The sequence below is a fragment of the Pongo abelii genome, chromosome 8 (assembly GCF_028885655.2).
Source record: "Pongo abelii isolate AG06213 chromosome 8, NHGRI_mPonAbe1-v2.0_pri, whole genome shotgun sequence".
In the NCBI taxonomy this organism is placed as follows: domain Eukaryota; kingdom Metazoa; phylum Chordata; class Mammalia; order Primates; family Hominidae; genus Pongo; species Pongo abelii.
In genome coordinates this window covers 102,770,859-102,795,039 of record NC_071993.2, presented here as the reverse complement: position 1 = coordinate 102,795,039, position 24,181 = coordinate 102,770,859, and the positions used below count along the sequence as shown (strand labels likewise).

The window sequence follows — 24,181 nt, the reverse complement described above, 5'->3', positions numbered from 1 at the left end:
TAGTGGAGCTTTGAGGCTCAGTGGATGTCTCTCAGCGCCTCCTACTCCCAGGACCATCTTATTGGTAGTGGTTTTGAAAACCAGAGAGAATGCTTTGGAGGAGAGCAGAGAACTGGTTATCCTTTCAGTGGAGACAGGGAACAGCTGGATGTGACATCCTGGCTTTGTGTTTACTTGTCAGGGTGTGCCTGGTACTCACATGATGTTGAGTATGTTTAACTTTTGTTTTCTTTTTCTTTTCTTTCTTTTTTTTTTTTTTTTTTTTTGAGACAGAGTCTCGCTCTGTGGCCCAGGCTGGAGTGCAGTGGCACAATCTCGGCTCACTGCAACCTCCACCTCCCAGTTCAAGTGATTCTCCTTTCTCAGCCTCCCAAGTAGCTGGGATTACAGGTATGTGCCACCATGCCTGGCTAATATTTTTTTTCTTTTTTTTGTATTTTTAGTAGAGATGGGGTTTCACCATGTTGGCCAGGCTGGTCTCCAACTCCTGACCTGAAGTGATCCACCCACCTCATCCTCCCAAAGTGTGTTTAACTTTTCTTGTCTTTGAAATGCAGAAAGCATCTGGGGGAGATGACAAGATTTGAAGTGTCAATTGATATATTTTGTGTTTTTCCTGAAGTGTTTTTTTTTTCCTTCTCCTCTCCAGGTCATTTCTAACAACTCTGTTTTTTTTGTAGTTTGTAGGAAAGGGAGCTTTAAAAAGTGGTCTAACAGAGCTTATAAATTGCAATTCCCCCTCCAACAAACAATATTCTACCACATAATTTTCATTATCAACCCCACGAGGGTGAGAAATTATTTCCTGAGAGAAGATCTCAGTTGTGTCTGTGGAGATAACACAGTAAACAAACATGGGAGGGGATGTCTGACTGAAACAATTTATAGGAGTCAACCAGATGTAGTTCAATATCCTGCCTAAAAAGGTTTGGAAAGTACAATAACCAAGTTCAGACAAACTACTGAATTTGAAGGAGAAAACAACAGGATGTGGGGGCTGGAGGTGCAGATATGAAGAGGGCAGGTCTGGATTGAGTTATACTTGCCTGAATGTCCTTGGCCAGTTTCTGCCAGAGTGCCTGATCCTTCCCATAGCACAAGAAGCTATGTGTGTAGACATTGTAGTCCTTGCCATAGAGGCGAAATTGCAGAGCATTATCTGGGGACTCGATAGTCTGGTTTTGGGGTACAAAAGTGATTTGTGTAGAGGCTCCCCCAAGGTCCAAAGCTCCAAAGGTTTCCTGATTATTGGTTTCATATGGAACTATGCTGAACCACCTTGTTTTCTGAAAGACAGTACAGTTACCAGTGCTAGAAGTCTCTGGACACCTGCTTTTCATACCATCTATTGGAGTCAGGGATTTCCTAAGGCAAAGAAACAGGGGCATAAAGGTGAGGCAAAGCTCACTAGAGGCTCCTGATCTACAACAGATTATCAGCAAGAAAAGAGGGGCTTAAAAGACATAGCTCAGACTGCCGGACATAGAAGCAGTGTAACTAGTATTTAAAAACAAGAGGTCTGAGGCCAGACACATTCAAGTTCAAATTCTCACTCAGTCGCTTGTTAGCTGTACAGCCATGGGCAGAATAATTACCCTCTCTAGGCATCGATATGGGGCTCTAAAATGGGGATGATGTAGTACCTCATACTGTTGTTCTAAGGATGAAATCAGAGAAAACATGAAAAAGTGCTGAGCACAGCATGAGACACATAGCAGAAGGCAAATGTTAGCTATTCTAATTTTTAATGATAAATTTTTAATTTCCTTTATGCCTCCCTAAGGTAAAGACATGTCCTTATTCTCCCAATAGTAGAAGGTCTTGTAAGAGAATTATACCTCTGGTGACCCTTACAAATGTGAGAGTAAATTCATTCATCCACCCATCCATCCATCCATCTTTCATTCATTCATTCACTCATTCTGGCTAGCGACCCAAGTACTGCCTGAGATAGCAATGGCATTGGCCTCCAGAGAGCCACCTCCATGGATGCTGTGAGATATTCACCTGACTGAATTTGCCCAGCAGATAGTTGATAGTAATCCAGCCATAGGCACCTTCCTCTTGGCCAGTAATGATCCTGGCACCCTGGAAGTCAAAGGGGTAGTTGCTGAGGCTCCTCTCCACCACATCCAGAACCCTGTCTGCCAACTCTTCACTTTCCATCCTGTACAAAGGAAGAGCTGAGGTTATCATTTTTGTTTTAATAATTACATTACCCATTTCAGCTACAGCATCCACACAGTGCTACTAAGAAGTGAACCATAATACCCTGGAATAAATGGAGAGATGGGAATCTTCGCACATAGCTGTCCAAGGAACCCTTCTTTTGGATGAGGCGGAATTAATCTTTTGTTCATCTCTCTCCAAATCCACATCCTTCCAATCCTTTCATAGGTTGGTTTTCCTTAAAATACCATTTTTGTTCTGAAGTTGCCTGGCTCAAAAAGTTATCAAAGGCTCTTAAAATTACTGTGGTGGTGATAGCTCGGTATGGTTTGATGACCATACCTGAAGCTGATGTGTGCTATATTAACCACTGTGGGTGGCTCCTAGCTGGTTACATGGCCAGACTCTGCTCCAGGTTTTTAATTAGGGTTCTAGTAGAAACCAGGTGGCAAATGACCTGGAATAGACATCCAATCTCCTCTGCTGCCAGAGTGGGAAAGATCTTCCTCATATTACAGCTCAGTTCTTGGGTCTGTTTGAAACCTTGAGACCTAAAGAAGGAATCTTCCAGGGTTGTCTTAATGAAGATGGGATGCAATTGCTTCCAAGATCTAGGCTACGCAACACTGGGAGTCTCTGAGCGAGAGGATGCTACCTTCTAGCTGGCATTAGGCCCCTGCCATCTCTCATCTAAATGGCTTCCACACCTACTAACTGCCTTCCTTTTATCCCCAGCTTTTCTCCCCTCCAATCCATCTTCTCTACCAGTGTCACCAGTTGTGTAGCATTCTTTAATGGCTTCCTACTATCTCTAAGATAAACTCCAAACTTCCTAGCATGGCCCATAGGGCACTTTGTGACCTAGACCCTTCCTTTTCAGAATCCCACTCAGAATCCTGGCTCCACCACTTCCCAGGTGTGTGACCTTGGGTGAGTTACTTAATATTTGTAAGCCACAGCTTCCTTATCTTGTTAATAATAGTTAATTTCATAGAGTTGTTATGACGGTTCAGTTAAGTGCTTAGCGCAGTGCTAAGAACATAGGAAGGGCTCAATAAATATGAGCTGCTACTATTATTATCATTATTATTTTACACTACTCACCTATCTTCTATCTATGCAGAACTACTTACAGTCCTCTGAATATGCCTCTGACAACACTTCCCTACCTTTGCACATCCAGTAGACCACAAGCTCCATGAAGTCAGAGACTTTGTCCTATTCACTGTTGTATCCTCAGTACTTACAAGAGTGCCTGACATATAATAGGTGCTGAATAAACATCAGTTACTGAATGCATGCTGTCTGCTCTGCTGATAAAGCTGTTCCCCAATCCTCCAACTCATTTTTCATGATTCAGTTCAGGCATCCCTTCCTCTAAGTCTTCCTGACCTCCTCTCACCCTGGGCAGGGCCAAATGTGCTCCCATAGCAGCTCTGAGTACTCCTCTACTAAAACACTGATCACCCTGCATTGAAACATTTCCTTGAGGGTTGAGTTTTCATATTCTGGATAGAGCAGGCACTACGTGCTGAATGAATGAACAAGTGAACAAATAATTCACACAGGTATCAAGTGATATAAAGATGTGCTAGTTGTGAATATTTATGACCTGGGATGTCTATGAGTCTCCTCTTATCCTCTTCCTCCCAGATATTGAATAGTTAAATCTGTAGCCCCAAACCCCAGAGTATACGGGTCCAGTCTTTCTCTCCCTGTGCCCCTTCCCCCTTGAATTCTCCATAGGGAGATGCACAAGGGGGCTTTTTTTTTTTAACATACATGAAATCCTACCCCTATATATACTAAGAGTTTGGACGTTTTATTCACTTACTGAAATATCCTTTCTTAGGTATGGACTTGGGTGTGTAGAACTTGGGGTATTAGGGAGTGTGGCCCTCTCCCATAACTTCAGAGGCTCTTTCACTGCCAAGCCTAACTCCAGATACTCTTGGTCCCTACATGCTGCTATACCTGAGCAACCGCATGCCTGCCGTGGCTCCCAGGTAAACGGGTGTCTCTTGGTGCTGGGACCTTGGAATCACTTCCCTAGCTCTTTCCATGCAATCAGTCAGGTAAATGCCTATTTCATTTACTTTCTGAACATATTTTGAAATTCCAGGACCTAGGAAAAGATGTAGAAGATAACAATCTTTTAAAAAAAATTATAATACATACCTTGACAATAGTAGATCAAAATATGGTGTTTTGAAAAAAAATACAAGAAAACAATTTCCTGATGTACTATACATTAGGATATTGTACTTAGAGGGTAATTCACTGGACCTAGCCTTGAGAGGATTTAATTTCCAAACTTTAAGTTGGGTCTGTCCAGTGTTCAATAATTCTGCCACTGGATGGCGCAATTTCATATTCAATTGCATAACATTCTCAGCCTTTAATGGGGATCTTATAGATAGCTACTCTGTTAGCTGCTTTTTGATATTTCCTCCACAACATTGTAATTAATGACACTAGTTCCTAAAAGACCTAAAGATGACACTTAGAATAAAAATTAAGCAGCAGACAAATTGGCTTTTACTGAAAAGATGGAAGCTGCCACTAACTAGCTATCTGATCCTGGCCAGCACCTTAAAGTTTCTGAGGTGGAGTTGCTTCCTGTCACAAGAAAGAGGAACAGAATCTACGTCTCCTCAGTGACTTTTCCATTCCGATATCCTGCCTCCCTAGCAAAACTGTTTTTCCAGTTTTAGAGCAAAACTGACTGTTGCTATGGAGGATTAGAGCCAAGATTCCTTAAGCTTTTTGAAGTTGTAACAACACTTTCATCTCACATTAAGATAAATATCTACACTATCAGTGCTTCATAGCAGAGTAATTGCTTTAAAGATAATTATTCAAATAAGTTATCCAGATCATTCACAGGTTTTCAAACAGCCTAATACCCATGAGAAAATCAGCTCTAAGTTACCAGCTGATTGTTTCGATTCAGAAAATTTGGTGTTAAATATTTGATTAACTAGAGAACTCTCCCTTTTGAGAGGGAAAAATCCTTCACTGTTAGGCCAAACACTCATGGGATAAGTCTCAGAAGAAGAACATCTGCTAGATTTTTTTTTTTTTTTTTGAGACGGAGTTTTGCTCTGTTGCCCAGGTGGCGCGATCTCGGCTCACTGCAGCCTCCGCATCCCGGGTTCAAGTGATTCTCCTGCCTCAGCCTCCCTAGTAGTTGGGACTACAGGTGTGCACCACCATGCCCAGCTAATTTTTTTGTATTTTTAGTAGATACAGGGTTTCACCGTGTTAGCCAGGATGGTCTCCATCTCCTGACCTTGTGATCCACCCACCTCAGCCTCCCAAAGTGCTGGGATTACAGGCGTGAGCCACCGTGCCCGGCCCTTAAAATAGCTTTTAAAAATGGAAGGCAGTGGGTTAAATAAAAGCCAATAAAATGAGGGATTTGGGCTTTAAGAAAGGCCAGAAGTACTCTCTCAGATGGGGCCAAAGTCTCAGTATTGATGGGGCTACTGGGTAGAATGACTTGCTCTCTTGGAAATATCTCCTCTCTACTACTTTCTTGACAACCTATGAAAATTAGTGGATTCCACAGGCTATCAAACTAAAAATCAATTATCTTCTAGGATCTAGGCTGTCAGTCTGACTAAAAATAAACAGTGGGTTCCCAGCTCAAAAGGCTAAGAGAGATAAAAGTCAGAGAGATTGTGGTACAATGGTGCATGGTAGGGTACTGGGTAAAGGGAGTGAAAGCTGAATGTCAACCACTCTAACTTATATTATGACCTTAAAAGAAAAAAATTATTGATATATAATGCAGCAGCTCAGAGTAGCAGGAAGCCTAGAGTGTAATTAGGAGACCTAGATTCTTGTCTCTATTCTGTTGCTACTTTCAAGGCACTAATCCTCCAGGTTTTTGTTTCCTTCTCTGTGAAACAAAATTTAAACGATCTGTAAGTTCCTTTTCCCAGCCCTAAGAGCCTATAATTTGGTCTTTCCTGCCTACACAGAAGCTGAAAGCTTTGAAAAATATCTTCCAAGCTGCAGATCAGGGTACAAAGATTAAGAGACCAATAAATCTCTGAACCAGACAGATTAGCATCACCTAGGAACTTCTTAGAAATACAAATTCTCAGGCTTCATTCCAGACCTGCTGACTCAGAAACTCTAGGGGATGGGACCCATCATCTGTGTTTTTAACAAGCTCATGCAAGTTTGAGAAGCACTGGCTAAGAAGTAGACTTGAAGTCGGGCAGAACTTGGTTTGAACCGCAGCTCCATCACTTACTAGCTTGAGTAACAAACAAGTGGTATAACCTCTCTCAACCTCAGTGCCCTCATTTTTAAAAAATTAGTATAATAATGCATACCTCAAAGGGAGATTATGAGGGTATACTGAAGTAACACATGCTCAGTACTAAGTACATAGCATGCAGAAGTGTTCTGTTGATGGGAGCTACTATTAATTATATTTATGTGTGTTTATTCTTAGGGTTTGATCATTAAGGACTGATTTCAATATGATTTCTGTAACGATAACATAACAACAGCAGCTGCACTGCTTCCTTCACTTGGTTTCGTATGCGTGGGGCTCCTTTTTCTCTTGTGTTCTACTGGTCATACACCTCTCATGTTCTCATGCCTCACTGTTGGCCTCCCCTTCACTTGGTCTTCATCTTACCTTTAACCCTGCATTCTTCTACTTGATGCACCACCCCTGTGTCATTCTCCTTTTCTGCTGGCCACTTATAGATGTATAAACTTGTGTGAGAAGAACCTGCATCCAGCACAATCCCATACTGAAAGCAAAACAGACCAAAAACTTATCAGTATCACATCACTCATCTCCATATTAGGCTTGCAAGAGAAAGGACTGGAATTTTCAAAAACATGAGGAGAAAGTATTTGAGAGGAACACTGAGAGGATGGCACTGGAGTCACTCTGATCACAAGATCTACCAGGACAACAACCCTGCTAGAACGGGGCTCTTCATGCTGGTTGCATGTTAGAAATATTCAGACCTTATGCAGAACAGGGCCCAAGAAGCAGTATTGTTTAGAAGCTTCTTAGGTGATTCTAATGTGCAGCCAAGATTCAGAACCACATGCTGAAGTGGCTGAGACACTATGGAAGGAATAGAAAGCCATTAATCTATAGTCCCCAAACTTGTCTACACATTGGAATCATACGGGACTCACCTGGAAAGCTTCAACGGCTACTGATGCTTGTGTCCTAGACCCAGGTATTGTGATCTAATTGATGTGGTATTGTGTCCTGGGCTTTGGAATTTTTATAAGGTCCCACATGATTCTAATGTGCAGATAAGTTTGGGAACCACTGAGTTACTCCATTGAGTGCCAGTAAGACATAATAAATATCTTCATCTAATTTTAGTTCAATAAATGCAGAGTTTGTTTTAAGGAGAAGTGTAAAAAACACTAAATACACTCACTTTTAAATTATGAATATAACTGTAAAATTGTATTTAATATATTTTACAATATATGTACTTAAACTTCATGTTTTTGGCTTTATGAGTAGGGGGAGATGAAAAGAAGAAAAAAAGGAGGAAAGAAAGTCGGCAGGGGAGAAGAAGGATAGATGACAGCAGGAGAAAGAACTAGAAACAGAAACTATACACAGAAACATAGAAGCAAGTGCTGGGCAATAATTTTCAAATTGGTGCCCCCTTTTAAGGACATTAAATGAGGGGTAGCTACAGTAAAGTGTGCAAATACTAGGCATACACCTCAATAAATTTTTGCATATGTGCACATCCATATAACCACCACCCAGATCAAGATAGAGAACACATTCTAGCCCTCATAAGGCTTCCCAGTGCCCCTCTCAGTCAGTTACCACTGTCTTAACTTCTACCACCATGTATGAGTTCTGCCTGTTTTTGAACTGCAATGCATGAACTCACATAGTATGCCTCCTTTAGGTCTAACTTCTTTCACTTTACACTATATAAGATGAACTCAAACTGTGTATATCAGTAGTTCATCTTTTTCCATCACTGCAGAGTATTTCATTATATGGATATACTATATTTTTATCTGTTCAACTGTTGATGGACATTCGGGTTATTTCCAGTTTGGGGCTATTGGAAATATAGCTGCCAGAAACATTCATATGCATTTCATTTTGTTGAAATAAGCTCTCATTTCTTTGGGGGTATTTACCCAGAAGTAAACTGCTCAATGCCCATTTTGATCAACTGATAGTCATGTTTGGTTATATCTCTGGGCTTACTCAGGATTAAAAAATGCCATGATTGATTAATGACATCTGACATGAACTTGGGAGAAGAGCATGATGGCACATGTGCTTTTAAATCTTCCTTAGAGAAGAAACATAGAGGGAAGTAAATGGGGAAGCAAAAGGAAGAGAAGCAGGAGACACTTGTCACGTGGCTGCTTATTTAAGCTGCAGACCTCAAAGTATGGTCTGCCATTTTAAAAATGCTTAATTTAGCTGTGTGTGTGGGTGTGTGTGTGTGTGGTGTGTGTGTGTGTGTGAATCTCCCTACATATATAAGCTAGGTTGCATGAACAGAAGCAGTGGTCTGGAAAGAGGAACAGTAGAAATGACCTTGTTTGGTTCATGGAGACACCAATGTAGGGGCCCCAGTGAAGACCTGAAAATGTAGGTGGCAATGGGTATATATATCATCTGCTATGAATCTAAGGGACTCCAGGGAGAAAAGAAGACAAGAAATAGGATTTAAAAGACCTCCCTGGACCACTAGGAAAAGCTAAAAGTAGAGCCTTTTGAGTGTCAAACTCTACTCCATTTCACTAGACCAGGGAGTATCACCGTGCAGACCTTGTGAGGACCCTTGACCTGCCATAACCTCCACAGTGTTCTCTTCCTAGTTACACACAGTGGGGATTCCCTCCAGTAATTAGCATTATGCCTTTAGAAAGAAAAGGGCCTGTATGCTGGCTTTGGGCACAGCAAGGAAGCAAGCTGGACAGACTCCTCTGCAGCTAGGCTTGCAGTGAAAGGAATCCAAGAAATGGCTTAGGCTATGGCCATTGTGGGCAGAGAGGAACACTGACTAAGGTCTGGGGCCACTGGACCCTTGAGAAACCTCCCAGAGTGGAGAAAGAGGCTCAGGAATTACATGGCAGAAAATTCTGTTGTTGCCTAACAGGGCCCCTGATTTCTTCCTGCCAGAAAATGTTCCAACCACAGCAGCATATGACAAAAACTGGCGAGGTAGAAGCAGCAAGCAGTCTTTATCTGGGATCAGGACATTTTATTCTAACATTGTTGATATGAAAATCATTCTTCCCATACAGCCAAAGAACCAGGCTTGCTTCTGTCAGCTTGTTTTCTCTAAGGCCTTACTTACACATTGAGGTAGTTGAGAAACAAAAGCTTTTACTACGTTTCATTTGACAAGTGTTTGAGAAGGGGGTAAAGCATATTTTAACACAGAAATTGAAGACATTTCATCTTGTGTACACAGTACACTAGCATGCTAACCTGTGCAACTGTGCCAAACATTTTGTCTCCTAAAATGGCTTGCAGAATAAAAAACTAGCATTGTTTGCTGCTTGAGAGACAGATAAAGCTTGACTGAAAGTTCAATTTGAGCATTTGGGGAGTTTGCCTTTCTTTGTTATAAAATCCATCAGAGCCCAGGTAGCCACAACGTTTTGTTCTCTTTCCACCACACCAGCATTTTCCAATGCATGTTCCAGAGAGTACGAGGCCTACAAGGGCTTCAGTAAATAAAGCTTCCCAGAAGTCTGGAGAATGTTCATGTTCTCTCTGCCTCCTGGGCTCACAAGCCCATTAGCTAGTGAATGCCTCAAAGTCTGGCAGTGGAGAAACCCAACATCTCTCTGTAGCTCATATTTAAATATTTCCAAAAGTCCCTATGAGTACATCCTTTAAAGAAAACAGCAAGATTTATGTGGTAAGGAAGAGATCTGACACTCCCTCGGGATTATTTCAATATTATTTTCTATTTTCAGAGTACTAAAAGTTTCTTAAATATCACTTATAAAATGAAGTAAAAAAAGATGTTTAAGATTCTACCAATTAGATATCACTTTTATTTTTATTTATTTCCTTCCAAGTCTTTTTTTAATGCATAGTATTGCCCAAAGAAATCAAAGAATTAGAAAAAAATCTACTCTAAAATTCATACAGAACCAAAAAAGAGCCCAAATAGCCAAGGCAATCCTAAGCAAAAAGGATAAAGGCAGAGGCATCACACAACCTAACTTTAAACCACAAAGCTATGATAACTAAAACAGCATGGTACTGGTACAGAAATAGACACATAGATCAATGGAACAGAATAGAGACCCTGAAATAAAGCCATACATTTACAACCAACTGATCTTTGACAAAGCTGACAAAAATAAACAATGGGAAAAGGACTCCCTATTTAATAAATGGTGGTGGGAAAACCGGCTAACCATATGCAGAAGTATGAAACTACACCCCTACCTCTCACCATATACAAAAATTAACTCAAGGTGGAATAAACACATAACTGTAAGACCCTCAAACTATAAAAGTCATAAAAGAAAACCTAGGAAATACACTTCCAGACATTGGCCTCAGGAAAGAATTTATGACTAAGTCCTCAAAAGCAAATGCAGTGAAAACAAAAAGTGACAATTGGGACCTAATTAAACTAAAGAGCTTCTGCACAGCAAAAGAAACCAGTGACAGAGTAAACACACAACCTACAGAATGGGAGAAAATATTTTCCAACTGTGTATCCAACAAAGGACTAATATTCAGAATCTATAAGGAACTCAAACAACTCAACAAGAAAAAAATAAATAACCCCATTAAAAAGGGGGTCAAAGACATAAATAGACACTTCTCAAGAGAAGACATACAAGTGGCCAATACACTTTTGAAAAAATGCTCATCATCACTGGTCATCAGAGAGATGAATGTTAAAACCACAATGAGATACCATCTTATACCAGTGAGAATGGCTATTAAGAAGTCAGAAAATAACAGATGCTAGCAAGATTGTGCATACAAGGGAATGCTTACATACTGTTGGTGGGAATGCAAATTTATTCAGCCCTGTGAAAAGAAGGTTAGAGATTTCTCAAAGAACTAAAAATAGAATTGCCATTTGACCCAGCAGTCCCATTACTAGGTATATACCCAAAGGAAAACAAATTATTCTACCAAAAAGACACCTGCACTTGTATATTTATCACAGCACTATTCATAATAGCAAAGACATAGAATCAACCCAGGTGTCCATCAATGATGAATTGTATAAAGAAAATGTGGTACATATGTGCCACGGAATACTATGCAGCCATAAAAAAGAATGAAATCATGTCCTTCGCAGCAATATGAATGCAGCTGGAGGCCATTACCCTAAGCGAATTAACACAGGAACAGAAAACCAAATACTGCATATTCTTATAAGTGGAAGCTAAACGTTGGGTACACATGAACACAAAGACAGGAACAATAAACACTAGGGATTCCAAAAGAGGGGAGGTGGGGAGGAGGTCAAAGGTTGAAAAATTACCTATCAGGTTCTATGTTCACTACTTGGGTGACAGGATCATTAGAAGCCCAAACCTCAGCATCATGCAATATACCCATGAAACAAATCTGCACATGTGCCCCATGAGTCTAAAAATAAATTTAATTTTTAATTTTTTTTTTTTTTTGAGATGGAGTCTCGCTCTGTCGCCCAGGCTGGAGTGCAGTGGTGCGATCTGGGCTCACTGCAAGCTCCACCTCCTGGGTTCACGCCATTCTCCTGCCTCAGCCTCCCGAGTAGCTGGGACTACAGGCGCCCACCACCACACCCGGCTAATTTTTTGTGTTTTTAGTAGAGACGGGGTTTCACCGTGTTAGCCAGGATGGTCTCGATCTCCTGACCTCGTGATCCGCCCACCTCGGCCTCCCAAAGTGCTGGGATTACAGGCGTGAGCCACCGCACCCGGCCTTAAATTTTTAAAAATAGTATATTATTTTTATATAGTTGTAATTTTACTGTGCATACAATTTTGTTCTAAGCTGGCTTTTGATAATGCACATAATGCATGATCAACCTAGCTCATGAAGATCAGTTATGACCGATCTTCATGAGCTAGGTTGCATGGATAGAAGTGGTGGTCCAGAAAGAGGAACAGTAGAAGTGACCTTGCTTGGTTCATGGAAACACCAATGCAGGGGTCTTGGTGAAGACCTGGAAATGTAGGCGCAACAGACCCTAAGCTCACTGAGACTGGAGGCCATATAGATGTGGGGCTGATATCTCCTTAGGATGGAAACAATTCTACCTACACAAATGTCATAGTACCAGGCTTCTGGGTAAGTCTATTTAGAAGCAGAAAGAAAGAGAAACTAGAGCATCAGACAGCCTGCTTCCTGGCTCCACAGAAGTAGAATATTTCACCCTCTTCTCATTCAGAAAACACCTCTGGTGGAACTGCCCTGCTTGCAGTTGCCCATAGGTCTCATGGTTTCTGCTCCAGGGCCTTTACCCAGAAAGCCCTTCACTTGACATCTCAGCCTTCTCTGACCTCCTGAGTTTAGATCCTACCCTCCTGATCAGAATGCCTGTATTTTCCTTCTAAAGACAGTACTGGCTACATGGTGTAATTACATATTTATGCAGCTATTTGATTAATATCTATCTTTATTATTAGATTGTAAGCTACAAGAGGGCAGGTCTACTTTGTTTACCACAGTATATACAGCATCCACGATGGTATATCCTACTATACATTAGGCACAGAGAAAGAATTCAACAGATCATTATTGAATCAAATAGGTAAATGAGGGGGTTGGAACTGGATGGTTCCTAAATTCCTTCCAGCCCTAGAAGAGGTTAATATTCATTGTCTAATATAAAGTAGTACCACTGGAGTTGTCCTACACCTTCCCCAAAAAGCCCATAAGACAGATGCTATGGTTTGATTGTTTTCCCCTCCAAAACTCATGTGTTGAAAACTTCATCACCAATGCATCAGCATCAGGAGGTGAGCCCTAGTGGGAGGTATTTAGGTATTCAAGTGCTCCACCCTCTTAAATGGATTAATGCCACAATTAAATGGGGTTTGGGGAGTGAGTTTGCTGTCTCCTACTCTTTTGCCATTGTGAGGAACAGCATTCCTCCCTCCAGAGGATGCAGAGTTCAAGGCATCATCTTGGAAGCAGAGACCAGGCCCTTACCAGACACCAAGCCTGCCAGCACCTTGGTTTTGGGCTTCTTGGCCTCCAGAACTGTGAGAAAATTAATTTCTGTTCTTTATATTAATAAATTACCAAGTGTGTCGCATTCTGTTACAGGCACACAAAACAGACTAAGACATCTGGTAACACAGGCAAGTATGATCATTAACTTTTCATGGTCCTTTCAGACACAGTTTGTCTTCAAAAACTTTCTTAAAACTTCCTGTAGCTTTAATGGTAACTTCAGCAGCCTCACCAGTCTGTCTCAGTGAGCTTGGGTTTATAAACAAAGCTTATAATTTTGAGTAAGACTTTAGTACTCTATAAACAAACCAGATTAGCTACAGAGATGCTAGCAGAGCCTATAAACATTTAGAGACCATTTTCTTCCTTTCCTTTTTCTTTAATTAGAGTTACTAGATCTTTAATACAAACCACAGGTCTGTTATTGACTTATTTTTTACTTGCTGTAAAACACACATAACATAAAAGTTACCATTGTAAGCATTTTTAAGTGCAGTTTTGTGGTATTAAGGATATTCACATCGTTGTGCAACACCATCTATCTGCAGATGTTGTTTTTTAAAACACACATTAAAATCCAATAGAGTAAAAATAATACAGATATTTTCCAAGAGTATTTGAGGTTGGAAATCAGAGCAAATCTTTCCAAAGTCTCCATAAAAAGATAAAATCACAAATGCTTATCTAAGGACAGCACTTTTGTTCATTTTGAAAAAGCAGATGCATGAGGAAAGGTCATTACCCTTTAACAGAAGCTGGAAATCCTGCAGAGTACTGGTTCAGTGACCATAATACACTAATAGCTAAGGGCCTTCCATAGGACATATCTTCATTAAAGCAGGTAGTCTCCATTGAGGACCTCTGATGTGCTCGTCACTCTGACAATTAAGTCACTTGTATTATACCATTTAATTCTCACAATCATATGCTAAGTAGGTACTATTACTATCTTGATTTTACATATAAGGGGAGGCATAGAGAGAATTTTTTGCCCAAAGTCTCGGCTAGAAAGTAGCATATCTGGGATTAAAATCAAAGTCGTCTGGTCCCTGAGCCTGCATTCACAGAAGAGGCAGCGTTTAATGAAGGCTAGTTGTTTAGCATTGGGTCAGTCTGGTGCTTGTGTGACAGAGACTCAGTGTGTGCCAAAATGTGGAACGTTTGTGCTAAAAGGAATATCTGACAACCACTAACTGCCACTGTTCAGTTATGAATAGACAAGGAAGTGGGGAACCAAGCAGACGTCAAAGCTACCTCCCCACCTAGGTCCACCAGAACAAAGGTACTTTCCCGGGGGGAGTCTTGGGTACAGCTAATGACTCTTCAGTTCATTAAGGCTATTTTTTTTTTAAGTTGGGCTATTTTTTTTAAGTTCTCATTGTGTCTCACAGGCAGTGGTTCATAGACTTCAGTGGCATGAGGACACCCCAGGATGCCTGCTAACACATGTAGCTTCTGAGGCCCTGCACTCTGGAGGTTTAAACTGAGAAGGCTCTGAGGGTAAGAGTGGGGAACTAGGATCTCTAGAGAACTCTGAGGCAGAGGTCTGCTTCCCTCACTGACACTGCCTGGCTACCAGGCTGGTCCTGGGTTCTTCACATACAAGGAGGGAGCAGTTTTATCTCTTCAAGGTGCTTACTCTATTCAGAGTCAGCAAACTTCTCTGGAGCAACTATCTAAATCAGATGTTGTGCTGGCTGTAATTTAACATTTATTTTATGATTATTTGATTAACAGTTATCTCCCTCATTATACTATAAGTTCAACAAGGGTATAATAAATTTGCCCATCTTGCTCACTAATATATGCCAGGGCCTACAACAGAGTTGATGTTCAATGGCTATTTGTTAAATCAATGAATGGAGTCAATGAATAAATAAAATGCAAACAAAGACAAATGAAATCCATTCCCTGTCCTCAATGTGCTTATAACCTTTCAGGTAGCTGGGCAAGTAAACATTTCAGAACAATAAAGAGTTCTTGCTGTGTTATGCCACATGTGGCCCAGGCATGAGGCCACTATCTCCCCAGCAGGGCTGAACCCAAACTAGGTCAGGCAGGAAGATGACAAGACTGGATCATCAGCGTGGGTGGGCTGACCTGAAATGGGCTAGACAAGGGCAAGTCAGATGGGGAACAGTGGGAATAAAATAAAGATAACTGTCAATTTGTTACTAAGGCAAGTAAGCTGCAAAAATGATAAGACATGAGTTATCAATCACTGAGTGTCTGCAGTGGGCCAGGCCTTCTGCTCTGGACTCATATTTGCATGTACTTTATCCCACTGAATTCTCACAGTAATCTTAGAAGAGAAGAATCATCAGTTCCATCATACAAGTGGAGAAACTAAGGCTTAGAGAGGTTAACTCCTGTGACCCTAAGAGCACAGCGAAGATTCAAACCCAAGGCAGTGTGAGTCCATGGCCCATGTTGTGTTGTACTCTAGGCAGGCAGAATAATGATCCCTGCAAGAGGACAGGGATGACAAATCAGAGGAAGTGAGTACAGGACAGCTGAAAGTCTTTCCATGTATGAAGTTGCACCAAGAGAGGTTTGTGGCCACCACCCTCTTTAAACAGAAGCATTCGGAGTTTTCTCTCAGCATTAACCGTCCCAAGGTACCTGTTCCATCTTAATCTTAAAAGGTCCTCAAAGGAATTTTGTCACGAAGATCTGGTCAACCCAAGTGTCTTTCACATTATCCCCTCCCCTTACCCCACAGACAATGCCTTAATTCTGGCCTCGCCTGCCTTGCCTAGACCATGGCAGGAGCATGCTAACTGGTCTCTCCTCCTCTAATCTGCTCTCCAGCCAAAAGGAATCTTGGGAACACAAATCTGGGCATCACTTTCTTGTATGAAACCCTTTAAAGCAGTGGTCTTCAATCAAAACTACTCATTAGAATCACATGGAAGATTTTAGAATGTATCAGTCCCTGGGCTTTTTTTTTTTTTTTTTTTTTTTTTTGAGATAGAGTCTTGCTCTGTTGCCCAGGCTGGAGTGCAGTGGCATGATCTCGGCTCACTGCAACCTCTGCCTCCCGGGTTCAAGCAATTCTCCTTCCTCAGCCTCCCGAGTAGCTGGGATTACAGGCACCTGACAACATGCCCAGCTAATTTTTGTATTTTTAGTAGAGACAGTTCACCGTGTTGGCCAGGCTGGTCTCGAACTCCTGACCTCAAGTGATCTGCCGGCCTCAGCCTCCCAAAGTGCTGGGATTATAGGAGTGAGCCACCGCGTCCGGTGATCTACAATATTTTGAACCATTTTTATTTAACTTTAACCTCCAAAAATGATTTAATTGACCTGAGATGGGGCCCAGCCACATTTTTGAAAAGCTCCTCAGGTGCTTCTAATATGGGTCCAAGCTTGAACACCACTGCAGTTTAATGGATGAGATGCCCACTTTTAAGCCAGAAATACTAAGCTCAGACTTGGACCTCCTCTTCCACCACTCCTTCCTGCCCCCATATTCAAGAATCTAACCATACTGAGCTGCTGATTCCCCAGGGATTGCATATGAGTTCAAGCTGTCACTCTTCAACACATGATATAATCTTTGTCTGGAACATGTCCTATCCCACTTTCTAGAAAACTCCTTACCATTTGTCTTAGTCCATTTTCTGTTGCTATCACTGAATACTTGATACTGGGTAATTTATTTAAAAAAATAAATATATTTCTTACAGTTCTAGAAGCTATGAAGTCCAAGGTCAAGAGGCAACATCTCATGAGGGCCTTCTTGCTGGTGGGGACTCTCTGCAGAGTCCTGAGGTGGCACAGGGCATCACATGGCAAAGGGGGCATACCGAGAGCCAAACTAGCTTTTAATACAGACCTACTTTAATGATAACTAACCCACCCTGTGATAACTCAATCCATTTATCCATGAATGGATTAATCCATTTATCCATGAATGGATTAATCCATTTATCCATGAATGGATTAATCCATTCATGAGGTCAGAGCCCTCATGACCACCACCTCTTAAAGGCCCTGCCTCTTAATACTATTATACTGGGGATTAAGTTTCAACATGAGTTTTGGAGGCATCATTCAAGCCATAGCACTTAAGACTCAGCTCCAAGGCTACCTTCTCTGTGAAGCCTCCATGTAAACAGGCACAATTAGCGGCTTCTTTCTCTGGGCTTCCATAGCACTGTCTCTGCATGAATATATCTCTATTATATTGAAATTATTTGTACAAAGAACCCTCACCTCCACAAAAATCAGGAGGTGCAATGATACTTCAGATACCTCTTGTGGCCATTTTACATCTTGGTCAACTTTTTACTCCAGCCCCAGCAGTATCTCCTTATCTCTCTATTTCTGCCCAGGAGCTTCTCTCCTGCTGCCTAGGTTGTCACCTGTGGTACCCACATGGCCCCTCTGACACACGTGCAAACCTGGAAGTGACAGGGACTTAACACCAGATGGGAGCAACTCTTGACCAACAGGTGATGAGAACCAGGGGATAAATCCCCAGGGCAGACACTTCTAAAGTTCACTCTCCACAGCTCTTCAGAGGGTCCCTGGGAGGATCAAGCCTCAGTTGCCCAATGTGGTAATTTGCTCCTAACTCTCTCTTTCCCTCCTTCCTTGTTTCCTTGGAATCACTTCCCAAAATAAACATCCTGCATGCAATTTCTGTTAATAGGATGTGCTGTTTGGAAAAACTCACTAAGACAAATGAAAAGAACATTAGTCTTTGGATCAGAAAACTGGATTCTAGTTTTAGCTCCCCCTCTGCCTTGGGTGAGAGAACATCTAAGGCTTTGATTTTGTTATCTATAAAATGGGGATGGCCAGGCGCAATGGCTCATGCCTGTAATCCTAGCACTTTGGGAGGCCGAGGCGGGCAGATCAACTGAGGTTGGGAGTTCAAGACCAGCCTGACCAACATGGAGAAACCCTGTCTCTACTAAAAATACAAAAATTAGCTGGGTGTGGTGGCGTGTGCCTATAATCCTAGCTATTCAGGAGGCTGAGGCAGGAGAATCGCTTGAACCCAGGAGGCAGAGATTGCGATGAGCCAAGATCGTGCCACTGCACTCCAGCCTGGGCAACAAGAGCAAAACTCCGTCTCAAAAAAAAAAAAAAAAAAATGGGGATAACGTTCCATTCTTCACAGTATTCATGGGAAGAAAAAATGGAAATGCATGTGGAAATGATTTATAACTGTAAAGCACTAAATAATGTTATCATTATGCTTTAGGAGGAATTCTTTACCTATTCACCCTTTAAATCAGTGGTCCCCAACCTTTTTGACACCAGGGACCAGTTTCTTGGAGGACAATTTTTCCACAGACCCAGAGGTGGAGAGGAGGGGGCAATGGTTTCGGGATGATTTAAGTGCATTACACTTATTGTGCACTTTATTTCTATTTTTATTATATTGTAATATATAATGAAATAATTATACAACTCACCATAATGTAGAATCAATAGGAGCCCTGAGCTTGTTTTCCTGCAACTAGACAGTCCCATATCAGGGTAACGGGAGACAGTGACAGATCATCCAGCATTAGATTCTCACAAGGAGCACACAATCCCGATCCTACGTATGTGCAGTTCGCAATAGTGTTCGCGGTCCTATAAGAATCTAATGCTGCCACTGAACTGACAGGAGATGGAGCTCAGACAGTAATGTGGGCGGTGGGGAGCAACTGTAAATACAGAAGAAGCTTTGCTCGCTCGCATGCTGCTCACCTCCTGCTGTACTGGTCCATGGCCTGGGGGTTGGGGACCCCTGCTTTAAATGATAGAGCTTCTCAGGACTTGGACCTTGACTCTCTTCTCATTTTATAACCCCATCCTAGATGACCTCGTCCATTTCTAAGGCTTCAGTCAATCAATGCCATCAGAGACATAGCTTTAATCTAGGCCTGTGCTATTTAACCAGGGTAAAAAATAGCTGGCAATTGAGCACTTGAAATGTGACTAGTTGGAATTGAGATATGCCATAAGTTAAAATTTTAAGATAGTATGAAAAAAGAATGTAACATATCTCATTAACAATTTTTTTTTGGCCGGGCATGGTGGTGGCTCACACCTGTAATCCCAACACTTTGGGAGGCCAAGGTGGGCGGATCATGAGGTCAAGAGATGGAGACCATCCTGGCCAACATGGTGAAACCCCATCTCTACTAAATACAAAAATTAGCTGGGCGTGGTGGCACATGCCTGTAGTCCCAGCTACTCAGGAGGCTGAGGCAGGAGAATTGCTTGAACCTGAGAAGCAGAGGTTGTAGTGAGCCGAGATCGCACCATTGCACTCCAGCCTGTGCTACAGAGCGAAACTCCGTCTCAAAAAACAAACAAACAAAACAAAACAAAAACCAACTGTTTTTTTTTTTTTTGAGACAGAGTCTTGCTGTGTTACCCAGGCTAGAGAGTAATGGCATGACCTTGGCTCACTGCAACCTTCGCCTCCCAGGTTCAAGCGATTCTCCTGCCTCAGCCTCCCAAGTAGCTGGGACTACAGGTGCCCACCATCACGCCTGGCTAATTTTTTTTGTATTTTTAGTAGAGACGGGATTTCACTATGTTGGCCAGGCTGGTCTTGAACTGCTGACCTCGTGATCCACCCGCCTCAGCCTCCCAAAGGGCTGGGATTACAAATGTGAGCCACCGCGAACAGCCAACAATTATTTATTTTGATGAACTGTTGAAATAATATTTTGGATGCATTGGGCTACATAAAATATATTATTAAAATTAATTTCACCTCTTTTCTTCTACTTTCTAAAATTGTAGCTCTTTGAAAATTTAAAATTTGGCTTGTTTTATATTTTTATTGAGCACAGCAGTAGACATCTGCTTAGAAAAGAAAGGTCCAAATCTGATTATCCAACTGCTTTCTTGACATTTCCCATTGGCTTTCCAACACTCAAAACAATTCTTCAAAAATTGAACCCAAAGGCTCCCCCTCCTTCCAAATTTTTCTTGTAGCCTCTTCCTGGTATCCTCCTACATCTCATCCTCTTCTAATTCATTGAAATCAGAGTGATCTTTGCAAAAACAAATCTAATCATACCACTAGCTTCCCACTACTCTTAGGATTAAAACTGAAATCCTCAACCTGTCTTGCAGGGCCTGCACCACCTACCTCCCCATCTTTATATAACACATGGCCCACTCCTGCTCTCCAACTAGTTCCTAGGAGATATCCAACTCCTTGTTTCAGGACTCTTACACTTGCTTTCCTTCTGCCTGGAATACTTTTTTTTTTTTTTTTTTTTGAGATGGAGTCTCACTCTGTAGCCCAAGCTAGAGTGCAGTGGCAGATCTTCGCTCACTGTAACCTCCGCCTCTGGGGCCCAAGTGATTCTCGTGCCTCAGCCTCCCGAGTAGCTGGGATTACAAGTGTGTGCCACCATACCAAGCTAATTTTTTGTATTTTAGTAGAGATGGGGTTTTACCATGTTGCCCAGGGTGGTCTCAAACTCCTGAGCTCAGGCAATCTGCCCACCTCGGGCTCCCAAAGTGCTGGGATTACAGGCATGAGCCACCGTGCTCGGCCCTGCCTGGACTACCCCTTATCTACGTCTTTCCCAGCTAACTTCCAATCATTCTTCAGATATTATTTTAGTATCACTTTTTCAGGGAAGACTTGCCTGGCCCCAAAACTTTCATTTGGTGGCAATTTATCACAATTACAATTAATAATTTGTGTTATTAAATATGTTTGCTTCCCCAGATGGTAAGCTCAGTCATATCTATATACTGGCTTCCCTATTGTGTAGCCCAGTGCCTAACACAGACAATGAATATTTTTTATTTTACTTTTTTTGAGACAGAGTCTTATTCTGTCAGCCAGGCTGGAGTGCAATAAATAAATGTCGATGCATAAATTTATAAAAAATGAATGAAGAACTGCTGAATGAGGTATGGTCATGAAGTCATGTCATTGTGTGTTCTTAAAACACATGTATCAGCCGGGCACAGTGGCTCACGCCTGTAATCCCAGCACTTTGGGAGGCTGAGGCGGGCAGATCACAAGGTCAGGAGATCGAGATCATCCTGGCTAACATGGTGAAACCCCATCTCTACTAAAAATACTAAAAAATTAGCCGGGCGTGATGGTGGGCACCTGTAGTCCCAGCTACTTGGGAGGCTGAGGAAGGAGAACGGCGTGAACCCAGGAGGTGGAGCTTTCAGTGAGCCGAGATCGCGCCACTGCACTCCAGCCTGGGCGACAGAGCGAGACTCCATCTCAAAAAACAAACAAAAAACCCCAAACAAAAAACACATGTATCAGTACAAATATCCAAATAAGTGTTATCTTTTAAATGGTCATTTTTGGAAGCAAATATATTTATTTCAATAAACTACTCAAACCAGTTTAGTAGCCCATGATATTTGGGATGATCCTGGTACTAGTTTACAAACCATGCAAGAAAAAAAGTTATTTTTGTTTCTTATTCTAGATTTTATAAAATGTTTTATCATACACCTTATTCATTAAACTTAGTTTTGAATGACTTCAGAGTTATCATTCAAGAGTATGCTTTAAAGTGGCAATGTCCAATAGAACTTTCTACAGCAAGGCAATATTCTATATCTGTGTTGTCCAATACAGTAGCCATCAGCCATGTGTGGCTATTGAGCACTTGAAATGTGGCTAGTGCAACAGAGGGACAGAATTTTTAATTTTATTTAATTTTAACTGACTTAAGCGTAAAGAGCTGCATGTGGCTAGTGGCTATCAAATTGGACAGCACATCTGGTTTAAAGCCATCACCAGAATACAAGTTCCTGAAATATTTTGCCTCCAATATATGCCAGGAATCTTACTAAAATTATTAAATAACCTCAACAAATGGCTAGTTTGCATATATAAAACTATCTTTGTATAAAATAAATCAGTGATATTATTAAAAAGATTCACTTCAGATGCCAATGACTGCTCAATACTCCTACCTTTTATTTAAAGAATGCCAAAGACCGTGTTCCATTTTGCCAGGCCCATATAACAATGCAGAAGCACAAGAGACTTAAAGGAGACCACTGTGAATGAGGAAAGGTCGTCCATGACCACACATATTCTTGGGAACATAACTCAAGTTTGTCATGGATTTTGCCTCCTAGGCATCCCCCTCTCCAATGATGCAATACTGAACATGTAAAAAGGTCAAATTAAGAAGGCAACCATGTATTTTTGGAGCTGGTAAACAAATAATGGAACCAAGATGTCATGAGGCTTCAACTGTGAGTGAAGTTTTGCCAAGGAAACAACATCACTCAACATTAAAAGGCAAGCGACCCTTAACAATGAGATAGTATCAGCCTTCTGTCTTGACAAAGGGACTGCTGTACACAGCACCACTGGGTTGAACTTGACAAAAAGATGCCAGTGTGACACCCACGCCTCTGCTATACAGTGATCTGGGTGGATGGCAAAAGTTTCAGAGGCCTGGCATATGCAACCATCCTTCCAGGCTCCCAGTTCAACATCTTCAAATACAAGAGAATATACTTCTACACACGTATTCCCAGGCCTCCATGGTCAAGTTAACTTGTGGATATATTACTGCCCACGTGTACATACATGCTTATTAGCATATTGGTATCATCTGGGCCCTTATATATTTGTTTACTATAATTTCAGTGAAAGTTTAAAATGGTGTATTTATAGTATAAATTTTTATTTACCACATGCTTTTTAATTAACAGATTAAAAAATATAATGACCATATTACAAAGTACTTGTGAGATATTCATGTCTGAAATTTTACTTTGATGAACTGGAAAGAAAACAGAAATACATTAAAGTTAATGATCCTAATGATCTTTAATGATATTAACTAGTTGTTCAAATGTAGAAATGTCACAAGAAATCTGCCTATCCATGAATTCATTTCAAATGACTATACTTGATACACATATATGTTTTCTGATTTGCTTTTATTGATTTTGTTGATTCTTTACTATATCTGGAGATAAGAAACATGTCTTCTCCTCAATCTCTGACTTCCAAAGTACTTTATACAGAGTTGTATAATAAACGTTATTGTTTTGGTGATAGTGATAATAATGAAGTAAAAAGAACAGAGTGCAGTACTGTGATTCACCCATGATGAAGAAGTGGAAATATACTAGAATATAGAATCTTGGCATAGTATTACACAGATCTGGATAAGGTGAATAAAGCATTCATCTCTGCTAGAGTATCAATTTAATGAGTTTACTAAACAATCATAAAGGCAGTTAACTTCCCACCACCAATGATTCAAGGCATTTACTCTTCTAGAATGAGCACCTATTTCCATTTTACTCCCCAATCCAGTGGAAATTGACTTGTTCTTGGGCTGTTAGAACCTCAACTCCTCCCCTGTGCTCTACATACCTTAACCCTCCTCCTCCTGTCCCACCCAGATCCCCTCTTACATACACACAAACACACACACATATTTGACTTACCTTAACGTTTTCTGGCAATGCTTTGTTCTGGGTCAACCCCACAGCAAGCAAAGCTATCACAGCTATGATAGAGGAGAAGCCAAGGATGGCTAGGATATTCTTGGAGCAAAATGTCTTCACGTTAGACTCTAAAACCAAAAGCAGAAGAAAAAAATACCAACAAGAAATCAAAAACACTGATTTTCCTCCCCTTTCTGTCTGGTCTTGTAATGGCTACCTGGAGACATCAGAGACAGATTAAAAGCCAATCTTTTTATCAATGAGGTACTTACAAAGTAATTGGGAAATAATTCAAGGACAAAAGGATTTGTTTGTACTTTGACAAAGGCCAAGACTGAGTTAGTGGCTGTGGCAAGGACAAAACTAGGTCAGTGATCAGATATGGAATGAGGAGTGAGAAGA

The 24,181-nt window shown here is 41.2% G+C and overlaps 1 protein-coding gene across 5 annotated transcripts in view; it reads right to left on the bottom strand.

The window, feature by feature from the left end:
- The window catches only part of ENTPD1 (ectonucleoside triphosphate diphosphohydrolase 1), a 194,567-nt gene that overhangs the window by 34,666 nt on the left and 135,720 nt on the right, over positions 1-24,181 (bottom strand). For all 5 annotated transcript variants that reach the window (XM_054522681.2, XM_063727675.1, XM_009245652.4 and 2 more), the window contains 5 exons: positions 23,780-23,907; positions 6,827-6,944; positions 4,144-4,294; positions 2,008-2,167; positions 1,047-1,286 (listed from right to left, as the gene is read on the bottom strand). In XM_054522681.2, the coding sequence (XP_054378656.1) occupies positions 1,047-1,286; positions 2,008-2,167; positions 4,144-4,294; positions 6,827-6,944; positions 23,780-23,907 (797 nt within the window). The remainder of the gene's footprint in view (positions 1-1,046; positions 1,287-2,007; positions 2,168-4,143; positions 4,295-6,826; positions 6,945-23,779; positions 23,908-24,181) is intronic.